Here is an 18186-nt window from a genome sequence, read left to right as displayed (position 1 = left end):
CTGGGCAACAAGAGCAAAACTCCACCTCAAAAAAAAAAAAAGTTATCAGTGGAATAGCCAGTCTCTGTAAGAAACACATATTGGTAAATTTTCTCTAAGCAAAATGTGCAGTTTCTAATTTATTTTCTTTCTATTTATTCTGATTGTTTATTACGTGTAACTTTATGTCTGTCAAATTAAATATTTAAAAGTAAGCTTACATTTTGCATGTTTTTAAATTTCATTTTTCTGTAATTTTTTCTTTTCTTTTTTTTGAAACGGTGTCTTGCTCTGTCACCCAGCCTGGAGTGCAGTAGCGTGATCTCAGCTCACTGCAACCTCTGTCTCCCAGGTTCAAGTGATTCTTGTGCCTCAGCCTCCCAAATAGCTGGGATTACAGACGTGTGCCATCACACGTGACTAATTTTTGTATTTTTAGGAGAGACGGGGCTTCACCATGTTGGCCAGGCTTGTCTCCAACCCCCGAGCTCAGATGATCCACCTGCCTCGGCCTCCCAAAATGTTGGGATTACAGGCGTGAGCCACTGCGCCCAGGCAGCCCTTTTTTTTTTTTTTTTTTTGCGGGGGTGGGGGTGGGGGTGGGGGGGTACAGGGCCTCACTTTGTCACTTAGGCTAGAGTGCAGTGGCTGCAATCTCGGCTCATTGAATGAAGCCTCAACCTCATGGTCTCAAGCGATCCTCCCACCTCAGCCTCCCTGCTAGCTAGGACTCCAGACATGGGCCACCACGCTTGGCTAATTTTTAAAAATATTTCATTTTTTATAGAGATGGGGGTATCGCTATGTTGCTCCCTGCCTCCTGGGCTTAAGTGATTCGCCCGCCTTGGCTTCCCAAAGCGCTGAGATTATAGGAGTGAGCCACTGCTCCTGGCCTCGACTAATTTATTTTTAATGTTAAGTATCAGTCACGGACAGATTGGAAAAAGGAAAAACAACCGATCCCTCATCATGATTGTGAGTAGCACTGGTCTACACAGCTGGACTGCTCCTTGAAGACTGACACTGCATTTTGTTAAAATTTTCCTGACAGTGGGACCTAGGCAATTAGATATTGAATGAATAAATAAATTTTCACTCTGCTGCTGGGTCCAGTGCTCTTATAAAATGTGTCTCGTAATTCCTCAATGATTAGCCTTGGTAACATTTACTGAAGTTTATTAGATGCGAGGATCCATTCACCATTCATTCCCCCTCCCAAGTTCTCCTTCTATGGGAAGGAGGCGTGCCCAGCACCGCGGCCCGCCCTACCTGTGCATTCGTTGGTCGAGCTCGACGCCCGTTACTACCGAGTCCCGCCCAGGCCCTGCCCCATCGTAGTCAGCTAGGCCGAGAGGAGGCGTGGCCACTGCCGTGCCGGGGCGGTCCAGACAGTCCTCTCGTGAGACTCCGGGCGAGCTCCAGGGCGGGCTGTGGGTCGCAAGCCGCGGTGGGAGCGCGTGTCGAGGTCCCGAGGAGCCGCCGGCTGCCGCCCCGCCCCGCCCCGCCCCCTTGGCGCGCAGGTACCGCGCGAGCTCGCGCAAGCGCGCGCGCACCCACCGGAGGCTTGGCGAGGTCCGCGAGGACGGGGCGGGCGGAGGCCGGGCTGCGGGAGTGCAAGGGGAGGAGCCCAAGCCGTCGCTGCAGCCGCTGGGGGAGAGGAGCATGTCTGCAACTCGAGCCAAGAAAGTGAAGATGGCCACCAAATCATGCCCCGAGTGCGACCAACAGGTGGGCGCCGGGAGCCAGGCGCGCAGGCGGGCGGCCGTGTCTGTGGAGGGGCGGCCTCAGCGGGCTTCCGGCGGCCGAGCGGTGGGCAGGTCCTGAAGCCCGGCGGCTGCTGCGGCGGCGGCGGCGGCGGCGGCGGGGGGGGGGGGTCCGGGGCTGGTGGGGCTGCGCCGGGGGGTTTCCTGAGAAGAGCCCGGGGCCGCGGCCCGTCAGTGCCCACCTGGCGGCGGCCAGACGACCGAGCCCCTCCGGCTATGTCTCGGCCGCCGGGGGAGCGCGCCTGTGGTGGGCGCACCCGGAGGCTGTCTGGAGCCCGGGACTTGTCTAGCAGGCGACTGTGACAGCGGTGGGAGCCTGCGGGCCGCAGCCCGGGCAAGAGTGCGTCGCGCGCCCGCCTCGGAGGCCAGGCCCTGGCTTCGAGAGCCCCTCTTGCCGCCTGGGCGGCTTTGTTCCCGGTTCCGACGAGTGCGGGGTTCCCCCAAAACGGCCTCTCCGCAACCGGGGCGGGCGCCTGAGTGGGACAAAGGCGACCGCGTGTAATGATTTTGAGTTTTGCCAGATTTGGAGATTATTTTTCCCCTCTTAATGTATTTATTATATTTTTGTCGTGTGATCGCGAATCGTGCCTTTACATTGTTTTTAATGGTTCATGAGTGAAAAAGGCCCCCATTTAAGCCTTTCATTTTGGGGCCCTCGTTACTTCCCCACCCCTCGCAGTTCCGCTGTTACAAATTTAGCCTGTCTGCATCCACATCTTTATCTCTGTCTGTCTGTATCTATATCTATATATCTTTGTCTGTCTGTCCGGCCTCTTGAATTTGAAACGGTTCCTTTCTACCCTTAGTTCATGGTGTAATAGTTGTGATTTAAAACATCTCATTTCAGTGTTCCTGTGTTGAAGCGTGTCTCATTTCTTTACCGGAATAATAGACAGTCCTTTAAGCCTTACCATCTAATGAGTTAAAACTCCTTCAATTAAAACCATTCGTAAGGCCCTCATTTGTTACCAACATGTAGATCTGTGTGTGTTTTTTCCTTTTCCACTGAGTGAATTTTTTCAAAATGACTACCTTTCTCTCTTCCCCTCCCTTTTTTTTTTTTTTTTTAAATTAAGAGTAATTTGAAATGGCTGGAGATTTTTTAAAAAGCTGACTTTAGTGCATTTTTCAAGGAGAATTCTTGTAGGTTGATCAAATCTAACAGAAAACATGTGACATGTTTTATTAAGTATCCTTTATGGGCTGTAGTAAAGCGCTGATCAGAAAAAGGTTGTGCAAGAAATACTGTATAGGAGCTATACTAGTATGCAGTGTAAAAACAGTTTACTTTCATCATTAGTTACTTTCATTCTTACTACTAAACTAAATTTCTTAAATTTGGACAAAATTGGACTTTGTACTGTATAGGAGCTATACTAGTATGCAGTGTAAAAACAGTTTGCTTTCATCATTAGTTACTTTCATTCTTACTACTAAACTAAATTTCTTAAATTTGGACAAAATTGGACTTTGTGATATGACTCTTTGCAGGAGATTATTTCAGTGTTTGAATCATTTCCAGTTATTCCAGTTAATTGTGTAGAAGTATAAGGTTTATATGGTATGCCTTATGCATTCCAGTTTCTGTAAGGCACAAGTATTTGCAAATCCTGACCTTGTTCTAATTGACATAAAGCAACCTTTTGGGAAAAAATAGCCAATTTTTTATGGCTATTTTTATATAAAAGAACAAAGGATAATAAACTTATAGGAGTTTCTGAAAAACTGTTCAACAAAACAAGATCAGCATTTTATTTGGAGAGATCATATTCATTTTGTTATACACCCCCTCCCCCATATATATTCTTTCTTATAAAATCAGCTTACTCAGCTTTGGCTGCCATAAGAAAATACCATGGACTGTGGCTTAAACAATAGAAATTTATTTTTTCACAGTTCTAGAGGCTGGAAGTCCAAGATGCAAGCACGATTATGTTCTGGTAAGGGCTCTCCTCTTGGCTTACAGATGGCTATCATCTTACTGTCCTCACAGGCAGTGAGAGGGTCAAGCTTTCTCCCTTTTCTTAAAAGGGCACTAATCACATCATGAGGCCCCACCCTCATGATTTAATCTAAACCTAATTACCTCTCAAAGGCCCCATCTCCAAATACCATCACGTTGCGGTTAGGGCTTCAATATACAAATTTGGGTAGGGGGAGGACCCATAATTCTGTCTATAGCAAGCTAGCACATAATTTAATGAGTCGATTTGTTTTGTCCTTTATTCCAAATACTTAGATGACGATAACATATTGGTGATATGACCCTGATGTGAAGAAATAATGGGTTAATTTTAGCTTTCTAATTATTTTAAAGTACCAGCTTCTTTTAGTTATAAACCAGAATATGATTATAATCAAGAAAGCCATTTTTTAAACATTAGAATACTGCTATGATTCTAAGTTGCTTAAAAAACATTAAAATTAGAATTTAGATATACTTTATAAACATAAATGTAAAATCTTTAAATGTGATATTTCCCTAGTTGACTAGATTTACTTACGCTGTGTGTGTGAGTTTGAAAAACTGGTAGAGATCAGCAAACAAGAAAAAGCTAGATTTTCAGGGTCTTGGAAACATTTTCTTTGCAGGCTTCTATTGAAAATATCGTTCTGAAACAGCTTAAACCACAGTGCTTTTCATTTTCAAGGGGTTTCGTATTCATCAATCACTCAAAATTATTGAGCCATTTTGTGTGCAGTAATACTCAAGATTCTTGTCAGTTTTCTGGTATCTTTTGTGTATGCTTCTGTTTTTGCCTTCATTAAAAAAAAAGCAATTTTTAAAAATTTAATGGAAATTTTTTGTGATGTATAGCAAATATGTCTGGCATAAGTTCTTTTGGTTCTTTCAACAGTAAAGAATATAAATGAGTTATCTGTAATGTAATTATTTTAGAGCTTTTAAAAAACATCAGTGAAACACTGTAGGTCCAGATTTTTTTTTTGCAGAGTTTAAAAATCTGTTTTACTTGTAGAACATAAGAACAACCTAAATCATTTTTCAAGAAGTGAATTAATGCCCAGTAAACTATCAGTAAACAATACTTTGAATATTTTCTTTCCTTTTAAAATCCTGAAAGTGTATTTCATAACGTTAGAATTTTATGACCGTTATGTTTAGTATTATCAACTGAAATTTAAAGAAACCTTAGTGTGTTTGTTTAAAATCTAAATTAAGCTATAATTAATGTAATGAGGTTAATATTATTGAAGCTGTCCACCCTATTTCATAATTCTTTTTACAGGGTCTAAGGTGGTGGTGGTGGTGGTGGTGGAGGTGGTGGAGGTGTGTTTATTTTTTGTTTCCAGGGCAGAGGTCGTGGGGAAGGAACTTTTTATTTAAAACAGGACTATAGAGTGAATTAACTCAGATACATAAAGGTTTATTGAGCATAAAACACTTGCATTTGTAGATGAAAATCAGCCTATCAATTCAGTTAGTCAATGTTTGTACATTGTGGGTCCCAAAACCAAATGTACATTTCTCATCTAACTGCAACACTGTTAATTCTGGATGTGGGTTGATATGATGTTTTTTGGAAGAGACTGAGACCTAAATTCAAATTTATTGAGTTCCAGTAGCTGGAAGAAAATGCTTGCTGATTAGGAAAGGAGCTGTTGAGCAAGAACATGCTTTTGTGTATCTTGGGTAGCATTAATTTAAAACAATTTACATTACTGTGGATGCCCTTAATAATACGTTTAGGTGTAAAGGAAATGAGTCAGTGCCTTTGAGCTTGGTTTCTTTTTTTTTTTTTTGAGACGGAGTTTCGCTCTTGTTACCCAGGCCGGAGTGCAATGGCGCCATCTCGGCTCACTGCAACCTCCGCCTCCTGGGTTCAGGCAATTCTCCTGCCTCAGCCTCCTGAGTAGCTGGGATTACAGGCACGCGCCACCATGTCCAGCTAATTTTTTGTATTTTTAGTAGAGATGGAGTTTCACCATGTTGACCAGGATGATCTCGATCTGTTGACCTCGTGATCCACCCACCTGGGCCTCCCAAAGTGCTGGGATTACAGGCTTGAACCACCACGCCCGGCCTGAGCTTGGTTTCTATGAAGATATGAAATCTGAAAAAATGGCAAACATCTATTTTAGGCAGATTTACACTGTTAAAAAAAAAAAAGTAACATTTTTTTGTCATGATTTGAATGGATCTCATCACATTTTAATTAATTTATTTATTTTTGGAGACAGTGTTACTCTGTCGCCCAGGCTGGAGTGCAGTGTCCTGATCTTGGCTCACCATAATCTCTGCCTCCTGGGTTCAAGCAATTCTCTTGCCTTAGCCTTCTGAGTAGTTGGGACTACAGGCACACGTCATCATGCCCGGCTAATTTTTTTGTATTTTAGTAGATATGGGGTTTCATTGTATTGCCCAGGCTGGTTTTGAACTCCTGAGCTCAGGCCTCGGCCTCCCAAAGTGTTGGGATTACAGACGTGAGCCACTGCGCCTGGCTATCACATTTTTACAAAAGCAAGCTGTTAGGCAAATCTGGAGTTTGATTATTTTTGTGGATTTCTTTGTTATTTTTAACAAAATACAAACTAGAGATCTGTTGTTCAGTGTTTTTATATAGAGAAGGAATTCTTCTGCCAAAATTTCAATTTAGCTTAATTAGATCAAGTATTTATATTCTATAACATGAGACATTCTGTCCATACATAGATAGAAAGTGTCATAATTTTAACTCAGTTTTTACATTAGCAGAACAACTGCCAAATGGAGGAATTTATCTTACAAAAAGAATTGCAGTTGTCTTACTGTAATTATTCTGTAAATATTCATCGAGATTAGTTTCAGACTTTTGGTGAACATATGTTGATTCCAAGGATCGTTAACTTTGATATAGGTGAAACGATTATGGGGAAAACTAAAAAATCTTTTCAGTGATTTTCAGTAGCACTTGGCTTAAAAAATAGTTATAGGCCTGGAGTAGAGAAAGCAAATTTGGAAGTTTGCTTATTTTGCAGATTTGGAAACAGAAGCTTGAAGATATAAAATACCTTGTCCAAAGTAATTCCTGGAACTGAGACTATAAGATTCTGGATCTAAATTCCTACTGTCTCCTACATTCTCTTTTTTTATGTTAGTATACTGTTGCCATTCAAAGTGGTTATTGTTAGAAAGAATAAGACCTAATATTTGGTAGCACAACAGGGGACTGTAGTTAATAATAACTTTTTTTTTTTTGAGACAGAGTCTCACTCTTGTTGCCCAGGCTGTAGCGCAATCTTGTGATCTTGGCTCACTGAATCTTCTGCCTCCCAGGTTCAAATGATTCTCCCCACTCAGCCTCCGAAATAGCTGGGATTACAGGCATGTGCTACAAGGCCAGGCTAATTTTCTATTTTTTTAAATAGAGATGGGATTTCACCATGTTGGTCAGGCTAGTCTCGAACTCCTGACCTCAAGTGATCCAGCTGCCTCAGCCTCCCAAAGTGTTGGGATTATAGGTGTGAGCCACTGTGCCCAGCCCTATAGTCAGTGATAATTTACTTATACATTTAAAAATAACGAAAACAGTATAGATTGTTTGTAACACACAGGATAAATGATTGAGGGGATGAATACCCTATTTTCCATGATGTGATTGTTCGAATTGCATGTCTGTACCAGTGTACCCATAACAATTTAAGGAAAAACTGGTTGCTGTAAATTATTATTTATTCTTTTTTGTCAGTGGTAGTTGGTGTCTTTTCCTCTCACGTTACAACTCTGAGTTATTTTCACTTCTTCCCACTTTATCACCAGTCATCACTTTGGGCCTTTGTTTTTCCTGCCTTTGAAACTCTGGCAGATCTACCTTTTTTCCATTTCCATTCTCACTATTTTACTTGGTTCTTCATAATCTTATACCAGGATTACTTTAATGACTTCCTACCCACTCACTCTTTTCAAATTTGTTCTATACCATAAAATGCTGTCAAACTAATATTTTCGGAAATGCTACCATTTTTTCCACATACTTCCCCTTTGCTCTGACCCTATTACAGTTTTCTATTGGTCACTCATATCAGTGCATATTTAATATGCATTTACTGATACGGTACAGTACTCATGGTTTTGTTAAGCACTAGAAGAATGTGAATATCTATATGATATGATACCTCAGATAATTTGTTGTAAGGAGTTGGGGTTTAAATAAACACGTGATTACTACTTCAGTTAATTTATCATTCATTTGAGGAGACCACGTAGACACTGAAAAATAGTAATAATATATGTTTTTTTCCCCTATAGGTTCCTGTTGCGTGTAAGTCATGTCCCTGTGGTTACATATTTATTAGCAGAAAACTTTTAAATGCAAAACACTCAGAGAAATCACCACCTTCTACAGGTAATTGTGAGTTTAAAACGTTTTTAGCTTTTTGATGTAGAAATGTAAAGTTAATTTTTGTGAATTTAGTATTTACATTTTTTGTTGAAGTTAAAAATTTAAGTCTATTAAAGTGTCTTTGGCTTTTCTTAGCTGTTGGAATTAGTTTATGATATTGGTTTCATGTGCATTCTGTTTAAGTGTTAAGTCCCTTATAATACTGATAATGCTTGTAACAAATTTATTTTTGAAGGTGGAAAACCACTGAAGGGTTTTAGCAGGGGAGTGACCTGATCTGACATTAAATAAAACCCTTTTTAAAAAATAGCTTAAGTAATAATTGACATTGAGTCAGTTGGATTTATTTGAAGTGCACGGTTTAATAGGTTTTGATGTATACCTATACCAACCAACCAATCATCACAATCAATATTATGAATGTTCATCAATTTCAAAAGTGTCCTAGTTCCCCCTTGGAATCCTTCCTTCCTGATACCCCTACCCCAGGTAGCCACAGATCTGCTTTCTGTCACTGTTCATATACATGGAATCGTACAGTATGTACTCTTTTTTTGCCTGGCTTCTTTCAATAAGTGTAAATATTTAGGATTCAGCCATGTTGTATGTACCAGTAAGAGTTCATTCCTTTTTGTTGCTTAGTAGGACTCTTTGTATGGAAATTTGTTTATCCATTCTCTTATTGATGGACATTTGAGTTTTTTCTCTCATAATGCTGGTAAAATTTGCAGCAACTTTAAAGTTTTATTTTTTTTTTAAACTAGTGTCTGTGGAAAAATATAACTTGGTTTTGGTATGAATAATGTTTTTTAGACATGTTGGCTATATTTTACAGTTACCTGACTGAAGATATCCAAAAAATGACTTTGTTTGAACTTGTTACTTTTCCATTAACATAGACAAATTGGATTTATTCAGTGGACAGATTTATTAATATTAAAAGATAGAACTTTGTTACTTATTCTTGACTAAAACCAGACTTTCATACAGAGGTGACCTTGAGGTAAGAGTAGGTTGATTACAAGTACATACTGAGCACCTGCTGTATGCTAGACACTGTTCCAAGCCTTGGACACAAAGCATTGAATCTACTGTTTAGACAGATTTATTGCTGTCATGGAGTTCATATTCTTGTGAGTGGGAGATAGACAGTGGACAAATACACAGAGAAAATGTAATGTGATAAATGCTTTGTAGCTATCAAGTGACTGGAAGGCTACTTTTGATTGGATGGTTAGAGAAGGCCCCTCTGAGGCCAGGTGTGGTGACTCACACCTGTAATCCCAGCACTTTGGGAGGCCGAGGGGGGTGGATCACAAGGTCAAGAGATCAAGATCATTCTGGCTAATGTGGTGAAACCGCATCTCTACTAAAAATACAAAAATTAGCTGGGTGTGGTGGAAGGTGCCTGTAGTCCCAGCTACTTGGGAGGCTGAGGCAGGAGAATTGCTTGAACCCAGGAGGAGACCAAGGTTGCAGTGAGCCGAGATCACAGCCACTGTACTCCAGCCTGGTAGCAGAGTGAGACTCCCTCTGAGGAGGTGACATTTAAATGGAGTCTCAGTAGATAGAAGTGGCTAGCCATGATAAGATCAGGGAGAAGAACATTCTTGACAGATGGAAATAGCAAGTGCAAAAGTTCTAAGGTCGGACAAAATTTTATATAGTTTAGGAACAAAAAAGACCATTGTGGTTGCAGTGTAGACGGTTTGATTAGAAGAGCAGAAGATGAGTTCAGAAGGATAGGCAGAGACTAGATTGTACAGGGCTTTGTAAACCAGAGTAAGAAGTTTGGATTTTGTTTGTAAACTGTGAGGAAAAACTGTCCCTGAGATGAGGTGGGGTGAAGTGAAGGGAAGATGGCATGCTCTGATTTGAGTTTTAGAAAGATCATTCAGGCTGCTGTGTAGAGAACAGTTTGTAGGGGTACAAATATGGAGGTCTATTATTGCAGTAGGTTAACTAAGGATACTGAGTTAGACAAAGAGTGGTTATAGTAGCAGATGATTCAACACGTATTTTTATTTATGTCTGAGAGGTTTATTTATCTTAGGTCTATATAGAAGTGGCAGGAAACTTGCTTAATTCCATTTCTGTAACTGTTTCAGTTCTCTTCTCATCATGAGAATGAACATAATTCATTGGTTATTAAAGGCGGTTGCTTCGTTGGGTTTATAGGATTCATCCAGAGAGCTTGTTAAAAATGGATTTCTGGATCTTACTCTCTGAGAGTTTGGTTTAGATAAAGGAACCCTGAAATGATGATTCATTCAGTAGTTATTTTGGGGTGATATGTCAGCTCAGTGCTGAGTTTCTAAAAATGAATAAGTCATGGTCCTTGTTCTTAGGGAGACAAAGTGCTTTTTTTTTGTTCAAGTATTTTTGAGCTTCTTTTATGTACCAGTGATTCAGATGAGAAATGAGTTAAGAAACTCAACAAATATAAAAGAATGAACAGGGTCAGTCATGTTGGCTTATGTCTATAATTCCAGCATTTTGGGAGACTGAGGCAGGAGGATCGCTTTAACCTTCTACTATTGAGGCTGCAGTGAGCTGTGATCGTACTGCTGTCCTCTAGTCTGGGTGACAGAGACATTGTCTAAAACAAAATGAAAAAAAGGAAGAGATGATACAAATGTTAATGAATTGTTAACAAGTTGAATCAGTGGGAAGAATTTAGAAGATTCCCAGATGTCTGATTCAGATTGCTAGTTAAAAGAGAATATAAGAGGGAAAACAAGCTTCAAGGGAAAGGTGAATTTAATTTTGGATACAGTTGTAAAACATCAACCATGTAGATTTGTTTTCAGTTGGACATTTAGTCTGCAGCCTCAGCTGTAGATAAAACTTTTGAGCCATCAGTGTACAGGTGGTAGTTGTCATCATGGAAAATGGATGAGCTCATGCTGGAGAGTTTGTAAGTTAGGAAGAGGAAGGCAATCAGGAACTAAACTCTCACAAATACCAATTTTACAGACAGGTCAGATCAACTGAGAATAAATGTCAGTTGGAGGAGAAAAACCAACAGAGCCCAGTGTAATGTAAGTCATGGCTATGAGTGAGTTTTAAGAAGTAATTCATTATTATTTTATATTTGGAATTTCCTGAGGTTTCCTTGTTTAGTAAGAGTGGTCTTTTGACTTAGAAGTGAAGATGAAACATTGAAGCCCAGAAATCCCAGCAGGAGGAGGAAGAACCAACAATAAAACCAAATCAAACCAGAAAGGAAGGAGAAACATCAAGGATAGGCTGTGCCATGGAAACCACAGGAGGAAAAGATTTTTAAGGAGAGGATTAAGAGTATTCAAAGCCTTGAAAACAGTTTGTTAGCGTACAGACATGGGGGTCAGAAGACCTGGCTTCAGCAAATTTTGTCCCTTTCTAAGCAAGCTAGTTAACATCCATGAGCAACTGTTGTTTATTTGTTTATAAGATAGATTTATAGTACCAGTGTTAGAGGATTGAAGTGTGTATGAAAATGTCTAGGCCCGGCGCGGTGGCTCACGCCTGTAATCCCAGCACTTTGGGAGGCTGAGGCGGGCAGGTCACGAGGTCAGGAGATGGAGATCATCCTGGTCAACATGGTAAAACCCCATCTCTATTAAAATACAAAAAATTACCTGGGCGTGGTATTTTATGTACTAAAATGGAAAGATCTCTAAAACATTGTTAATTTAAGAAAAAACTGCAAAAGAATATTTGGAATATGAGCTTGTTTGTTTTTAAAACCCCACAAAATGATTTATCCATGTAGTATAAATAAGTAAATACATAAATAGGTAACTATATAACAAAATGGGGGTTTACCACAGGTGCGTGCCTGTGGTCCCAGCTGCTCGGTAGACTGAGGCAGGGGAATCTCTTGAACCTGGGAGGCGGAGGTTGCAGTGAGCCAAGATTGCGAGCCGAGATCTCGCCGCTACACTCCAGCGTGGCAACAGAGCAAGACTCCATTTCAAAAAAAAAAAAAGAAAATAAAATGTCTGACATTTGCAAAACACGGTAAATTTTAGGTGACTGAGTAATACTCATTTTTACAATTAAATTTCTTAGAAGAAAGATTTGCCTTGGATAATCCCATAGTGTGTATGGAATTGAGAAGAGTTTAAGGTCACTACAAGTTACCAAGTGCTTAATGTTGTCAATGAGATCTAGAACATTTCAGCTTTAAGGAAAGTAAATTAGTAGAGAATTAATAGAAGAAATGAAAATGTTCAATATTTGAAAGACAGTCAACTTCACTAATTATCAGGGAAATGCAGTTGAAATTAAATGCCATTCTTTTTGCCCACAGTTCATGTAAGTGTAAAGAATTTCTAAATACTTTCATGAGTATGGTAAAATGGATAGTCTCATACTCTTTATTGGTGGGAGCATAAATTGGTACTGCCTTTTTGAAGAGCAGTCTTACCAGTAGTTGTTAAAAGGTTTAAATGCACATAATCTAGAATGCAGAGTTCTTTATCAGTAGGTAGGTATCCTAATTATTATACACAATGAAGTATTTACTAGGATTTTCAAGGCAACACTTTAGCAGAAGGTTGTTAGTAAGGCAGATGTCATCAGTAGGGGAATGGCTAAATTAAGTAGTTACATTATCTTTTAGTTAATAACATGTGCTACTTTGGAAGAATGATACAGATTTTATGTACTAAAATGGAAAGATCTCTAAAACATTGTTAAGAAAAAACTGCAAAAGAATATTTGGAATATGAGCTTGTTTGTTTTTAAAACCCCACAAAATGATTTATCCATGTAGTATAAATAAGTAAATACATAAATAGGTAACTATATAACAAGTACAGAGTCAAGGAATACTTGTTTGCATAAGTAAACATCATTTTTTTTTTTTTTTTTTTGAGATGGAGTCTTGCTCTGTTGCCACGCTGGAGTGCCTGCCTCAGCCTCCCAAAGTGCTGGGATTACAGGCATGAGCCACTGCGCTCGGCTGTAAACACGTTTTTAAAAAAGAACCATAATTACAGCTCATTGATTTAAAAATAAAGCTATAAAAGATATTTTAAAATTTCACTAGCTTGAAAGGTCTTATTGGCTGGGTGCAGTGGCTCATGCCTGTAATCCTAGCACTAAGGCAGGTGGATCACGAGGTCAGGAGTTTGAGACCAGCCTGGCCAATATGGTGAAACCCCGTCTCTACTAAAAATACAAAAATTAGCCAGGCATGGTGGTGCTCACCTGTAGTACCAGCTACTTGGGAGGCTGAGGCAGGAGAATCGCTTGAACCTGGGAGGCGGAGGTTGCAGTGAGCTGAGATCGAGCCACTGCACTCCAGCCTGGGTGACAGAGCAAGACTTCATCTCAAAAAAAAAGAAAGAAAGCTCTTATTTAATTATTGTACACAGCTTGTGATATGCAGGAAGAAAATACTCTGTTAGGCTGAATCAATTTATCTAGATATGAATTGTTTAAAACTCATGTTTTTCATATATTCTAATCATTTTTATACCTTCATAACGTTCATAGAAATAGGGACGTGGTAGATTAGAACTATATAGAACTTAGTGTAGCTGAAAATATGTATATATAAACAAAATCTATTACAGAAATGAATTTTTTAAAGTTTAAAATTAATTTTGATGAGAGGAAGAGATGTGCGTTAGCAATAACACTATGTTAAGACATGCTTGGCCAGTTACGGTGGCTCACGCCTGTAATCCCAGCACTTTGAGAGGCCAAGGCAGGTGGATCACCTGAGGTTAGCAGTTCGAAACCAGCCCGGCCAACGTGGTGAAAACTTGTCTCTACTAAAAATACAAAAATTAGCCAAGCATTATGGTGAGTGCCTGCAATCTCAGCTACTCGGGAGGCTGAGGCAGGAGAATCCCTTGAACCTAGGAGGTGGAGGTTGCAAGTGAGCCGAGATCACACTATTGTACTTCAGCCTGGGCAAAAAGAATGAAACTCAAAAAAAGAAAAAGAGGCTGGGCGCGGTGGCTCATGCCTGTAATCCCAGCATTTTGGGAGGCCGAGGTGGGTGGATCATGAGGTCAAGAGATGGAGACCATCCTGGTCAACATGGTGAAACCCCATCTCTACTAAACATACAAAAAATTAGCTGGGCATGGTGGCGCATGCCTGTAATCCCAGCTACTCAGGAGGCTGAGGCAGGAGAATTGCCTGAACCCAGGAGGCGGAGGTTGCGGTGAGCCGAGATCGCGCCATTGCACTCCAGCCTGGGTAACAAGAGTGAAACTCCGTCTCAAAAAAAAAAAAAAGAAAAAGAAATGCTCCGGCTGAGCACAAGGTCTCACACCTGTAATCTCAGTGCTTTGGGAGGCTGAGGCAAGCAGATTGCTTTGAGTTCAGGAGTTCGAGACCAGCCTGGCCAACATGGCGAAACCCCATCCCTACAAAAGAAAAATACAAAAAATTAGCCAGGGGTGGTGGTGTTAATCATGGAGCGTGTCTAGGTTCTTGGTGTCTTGAACAAATAATTGGACAAAACGCACAAACCAAGGAAGGAATGCAAGGATTTATTGAAAATGAAAGTACACTCCACAGTGTGGGAACAGGCTTGGAGCATGGGGGCTCAAAGGCCCTGTTACAGTTTTTGTGAGTTTAAATACCCTCTATTTGGGGCACGCTCTATGTAAAAAGAGAGGATGAAGTAAGGTTACAAAGTCATTCACTTAGCCTACACCCTATGGAGAGGATGAAATTAGGTTACAAAGTCATTTACTTGGCCTGCTCCCTATGGAGAGGATATTTCCTGGTACAGCTGAAGTATGAGATTGACTTTATGTTCCCTGCCTCCAGATCCTATTTTTCTGCCTCCGTGGTGCGTGCCTGTTGTTCCATCTACTTGGGATGCTGAGGTGGGAAGATTGCTGGAGCCTGGGAAGCGGAGGTTCCAGTGAGCAGATCTCGCCAGTCACCAGGCGTGGGGACTCGTGCCTGTAATCCCAGCACTTTGACAGGCTGAGGCAGGTGGATCACTTGAGGTCAGGAGTTCAGGGCCAGCCTGGCCAACATGGTGAAACCCCATCTCTAGTAAAAATTTAAAAAAATAAAAAATTTTAAAAATAAAATTTTAATTATAAAAACTATAAAAGGAAAAGTGAATTTCTAAATGAGATACTAGTTTATAAAATTTAGAATTTAAAATTTAATAACATTTAAAATGTAGAGTTCCTGTAAAGTTAAGAAAAAATAGTTGAGCCAATAGGAAATTATAATTGCTTATTAGTATTTTAACTTATAATTTTCAGTGAATATAAGGTTTAGGGTAAGTATAGTCAAATAACAACCTCCCCATTTTTTATTGGGAGAAGGAAACAAGAAAAAAGGGAAAAAAAATGAAACCTCAACTTAGTTTTCAAATTATTCTTTTTTTGTTTTTTGTTTTTTGAGACAGTCTCACTCTGTCGCTTAGGCTGGAGTGCAGTGGTGTGATCTTGGCTCACTGCAACCTCTGCTTGAACCTCAGGTTCTCCTGCCTCAGCTTCCTGAGTAGCTGGGGTTACAGGCGCATGCCACCATGCCCTGCTAATATTTCTCATTTGTAGTAGAAACGGTTTCACCATGTTGGTCAGGCTGGTTGCAAACTCCCAACCTCATGATCCACCACCTCTCGGTCTCCCAAAGTGCTGAGATTACAGGTGTGGGGTACTGTGCGTGGCCCAAATTATTCTTTAATATAAGTTAATAGGCAAAGGCTGATAAGCAAAGAAGTTCATAAATGACAGTTTCGATTTTAGTTAAGGAAAAAAAAAGGAGAAATGATTATCACCTGTACCTTTTATAAATCTAAAGTGATTGAGTATTAATTCAGTAGTAGAAGTGGTCCTCAACTCTGAATTGACTGTGGGAGGTTTGGTTTTGTTATTCAGAAAGCTTGTTCTTTACTTGCCAGCCAGGTACGGTGACTCACACCTGTAATCCTAGCACTTTGAGAGGCTGAGGCAGGTGGATCACTTGATGTCAGGGGTTCAGGACCAACCTGGCCAACATGGTGAAAGCTTCTCTCTACTAAAAATACAAAAATTAAAAAAAAAAAAAAAAAAAAAAAAAAGCAAGCATCATGCATCATTCCTTACATGTTAATTGTGTAAAAGTGCTCTGTGTTCCTTTACAGAACATGGCTTTTATATAGTTGATTTTTGTGGGTTATTTTTGCCTTTCGATTAAAAAAATGCATTGCTTTACCTCAAAGCCTGTACTTTGAAGTTCTTAACCATATAGTTTATGATATCTATATTCGTTTTTAAAACACTTTTCATAGAGTTCTTTGCCGTCTAATCAAGACTGATTGTTTTTAGGTCTGCTGTATATCTGTGGTATTAGGGTTTCTTTCCATTGTACCCCCAGGATAATCCCACTCTTTCTTTCTTTATTTTTATTTTTTGAGACAGAGTCTCACTGTATCACCCAGGCTGGAGTGCAGTGGCCCAATCTTGGCTCACTGCAACCTCCACCTCCTGGGTTCAAGTGATTCTCCTGCCTCAGCCTACCTAGTAGTTGGGATTACAGGCATGTACCACCATGCCTGGCTAATTTTTCTATTTTTAGTAGAGATGGGGTTTTACCACGTTGGCCAGGCTGGTCTTGAACTTCTGACCTCTGGATCCACCCACCACAGCCTCCCAAAGTGCTGGAATTACATGGGTGAGCCACCGTGTCTGATACCACTCTTAATTACATACTGTGTCTGTTCTTTTTAAACCATGTGTTTTTACTTTTGGAACAAATTTCCCAGAAATTATTTTATTCCTGGAAAAACTTTTTCAGAAAAGACATAATGGTACATTTCCTATCTTCTATTGTGGAGAGTGCCTTTGGTTTCATTCACACTTTAATTTTGTTCTCATTCTTCATTGGCATTTGGTGGGTCCTTTCCATCTGAAAGTTGAAGTCTTCAACTCAGGACAGTTTTTATCCATTATTGATTTTCTCCCATTTTCTTTTTTCTTTTTTTCATTCTGGCATGCCTACTGGAGCATGTTAGGATTGCACTGTAAAGGAACTGACACTGTATTGGAAGAAGGATAAAGATAGGCAGTACAAGGATAGTGGTTCAATGTTGTCATCAAAGACTTATTCTCTTCTCTTTCTTCCACATTAAGAAGATGTGCCTTTTATCCTCATTGTTCTGAGGTAGTTCTTATTGCATCTCTAGGCATCCTATACACATTTCAAGAAGGAAGAAGTGGGAAGAGCAGAGAGACTAAGGGGCCTGCCAGCTATGCTTCTTCGCTTGAAAAAATCTTTGGGAGGCCGAGATGGGTGGTTCACAAGGTCAGGAGTTTGAGACCAGCCTGACCAACATGATGAAACCCCATCTCTACTAAGAATACAAAAAAAAATTAGCCAGGTGTGGTGTCCCACACCTGTAATCCCAGCTACTGAGGAGGCTGAGGCAGAAGAATTGCTTGAACCTGGAAGGCAGAGGTTGCAGTGAGCCGAGATTATGCCACTGCACTCTGAGCAACAGAGTGAGATGGAAAGAAGGAAGGAAGGAAGGAAGGAAGGAAGGAGGGAAGGAGGGAAGGAGGGAAGGAGGGAGGGAGGGAGGGAGGGAAGGAGGGAAGGAGGGAAAGGGGAAGGGGAGGGGGGAGGGAAGGAAGGGAGGAAGGAGAAAAGAAAGGAAAGGAAGGGAAGGGAGAAGGAGGGAGGGAGGGAGGAAGAGAGAGAGAGAGAAAGAGAGACAGGAAGAAAAGGAAGGAATAAAGAAAAAAGGAAAGAAAGAAAAAGAAAAAGAGAAAGAATTTTTCTGGAAACCTTACTCAGTTTCACTTACCTGTCATTGGCCAGAGCTAGATGCTACCTCACCTGCAGGGAGAGTCTTGAGAATGTATACCTATTTAGGCATATCTTTATCAGAACAAGATTCTGTTCTTAATGAAGATGGGGAGAAAGAATAATGGGTAGATAATTAGCAATTCTGTCATAGGAATATCTATTAGGTTTCTTGGATCTTTCCTTCATTTTTCTTCACTTTCTGTCACATAGTCTTTTTGTCTCTTTGTTTCATTCCAGGAAATTTTGTTGATTTCCCTTTCTACATCTATAATTTTGTCATCAGGCATGTCCACTATTTAGCTTATCTTTAACACCTAAACTTTATTTAGCAGGTTATCTGGTTT

General features: G+C 40.3%; 2 protein-coding genes across 8 annotated transcripts in view; one reads left to right on the top strand and one right to left on the bottom strand.

The window, feature by feature from the left end:
- LOC144580579 (uncharacterized) overlaps positions 1-1768 on the bottom strand; it is a 45248-nt gene extending 43480 nt beyond the window's left edge. For all 5 annotated transcript variants that reach the window (XM_078358158.1, XM_078358157.1, XM_078358161.1 and 2 more), the window contains exon 1: positions 1249-1768. In XM_078358158.1, the coding sequence (XP_078214284.1) occupies positions 1249-1643 (395 nt within the window). In that variant the 5' untranslated portion in view covers positions 1644-1768. The remainder of the gene's footprint in view (positions 1-1248) is intronic.
- C20H16orf87 (chromosome 20 C16orf87 homolog) overlaps positions 1381-18186 on the top strand; it is a 38224-nt gene continuing 21418 nt past the window's right edge. For all 3 annotated transcript variants that reach the window (XM_035281733.3, XM_035281732.3, XM_078358162.1), the window contains exons 1-2: positions 1381-1707; positions 7990-8086. In XM_035281733.3, the coding sequence (XP_035137624.1) occupies positions 1642-1707; positions 7990-8086 (163 nt within the window). In that variant the 5' untranslated portion in view covers positions 1381-1641. The remainder of the gene's footprint in view (positions 1708-7989; positions 8087-18186) is intronic.

The sequence above is a fragment of the Callithrix jacchus genome, chromosome 20 (assembly GCF_049354715.1).
Source record: "Callithrix jacchus isolate 240 chromosome 20, calJac240_pri, whole genome shotgun sequence".
NCBI classification, from domain to species: Eukaryota; Metazoa; Chordata; class Mammalia; order Primates; family Cebidae; genus Callithrix; species Callithrix jacchus.
The sequence above is the reverse complement of the archived record's forward strand: the minus strand, read 5'-3'. Positions and strand labels throughout refer to the sequence as shown.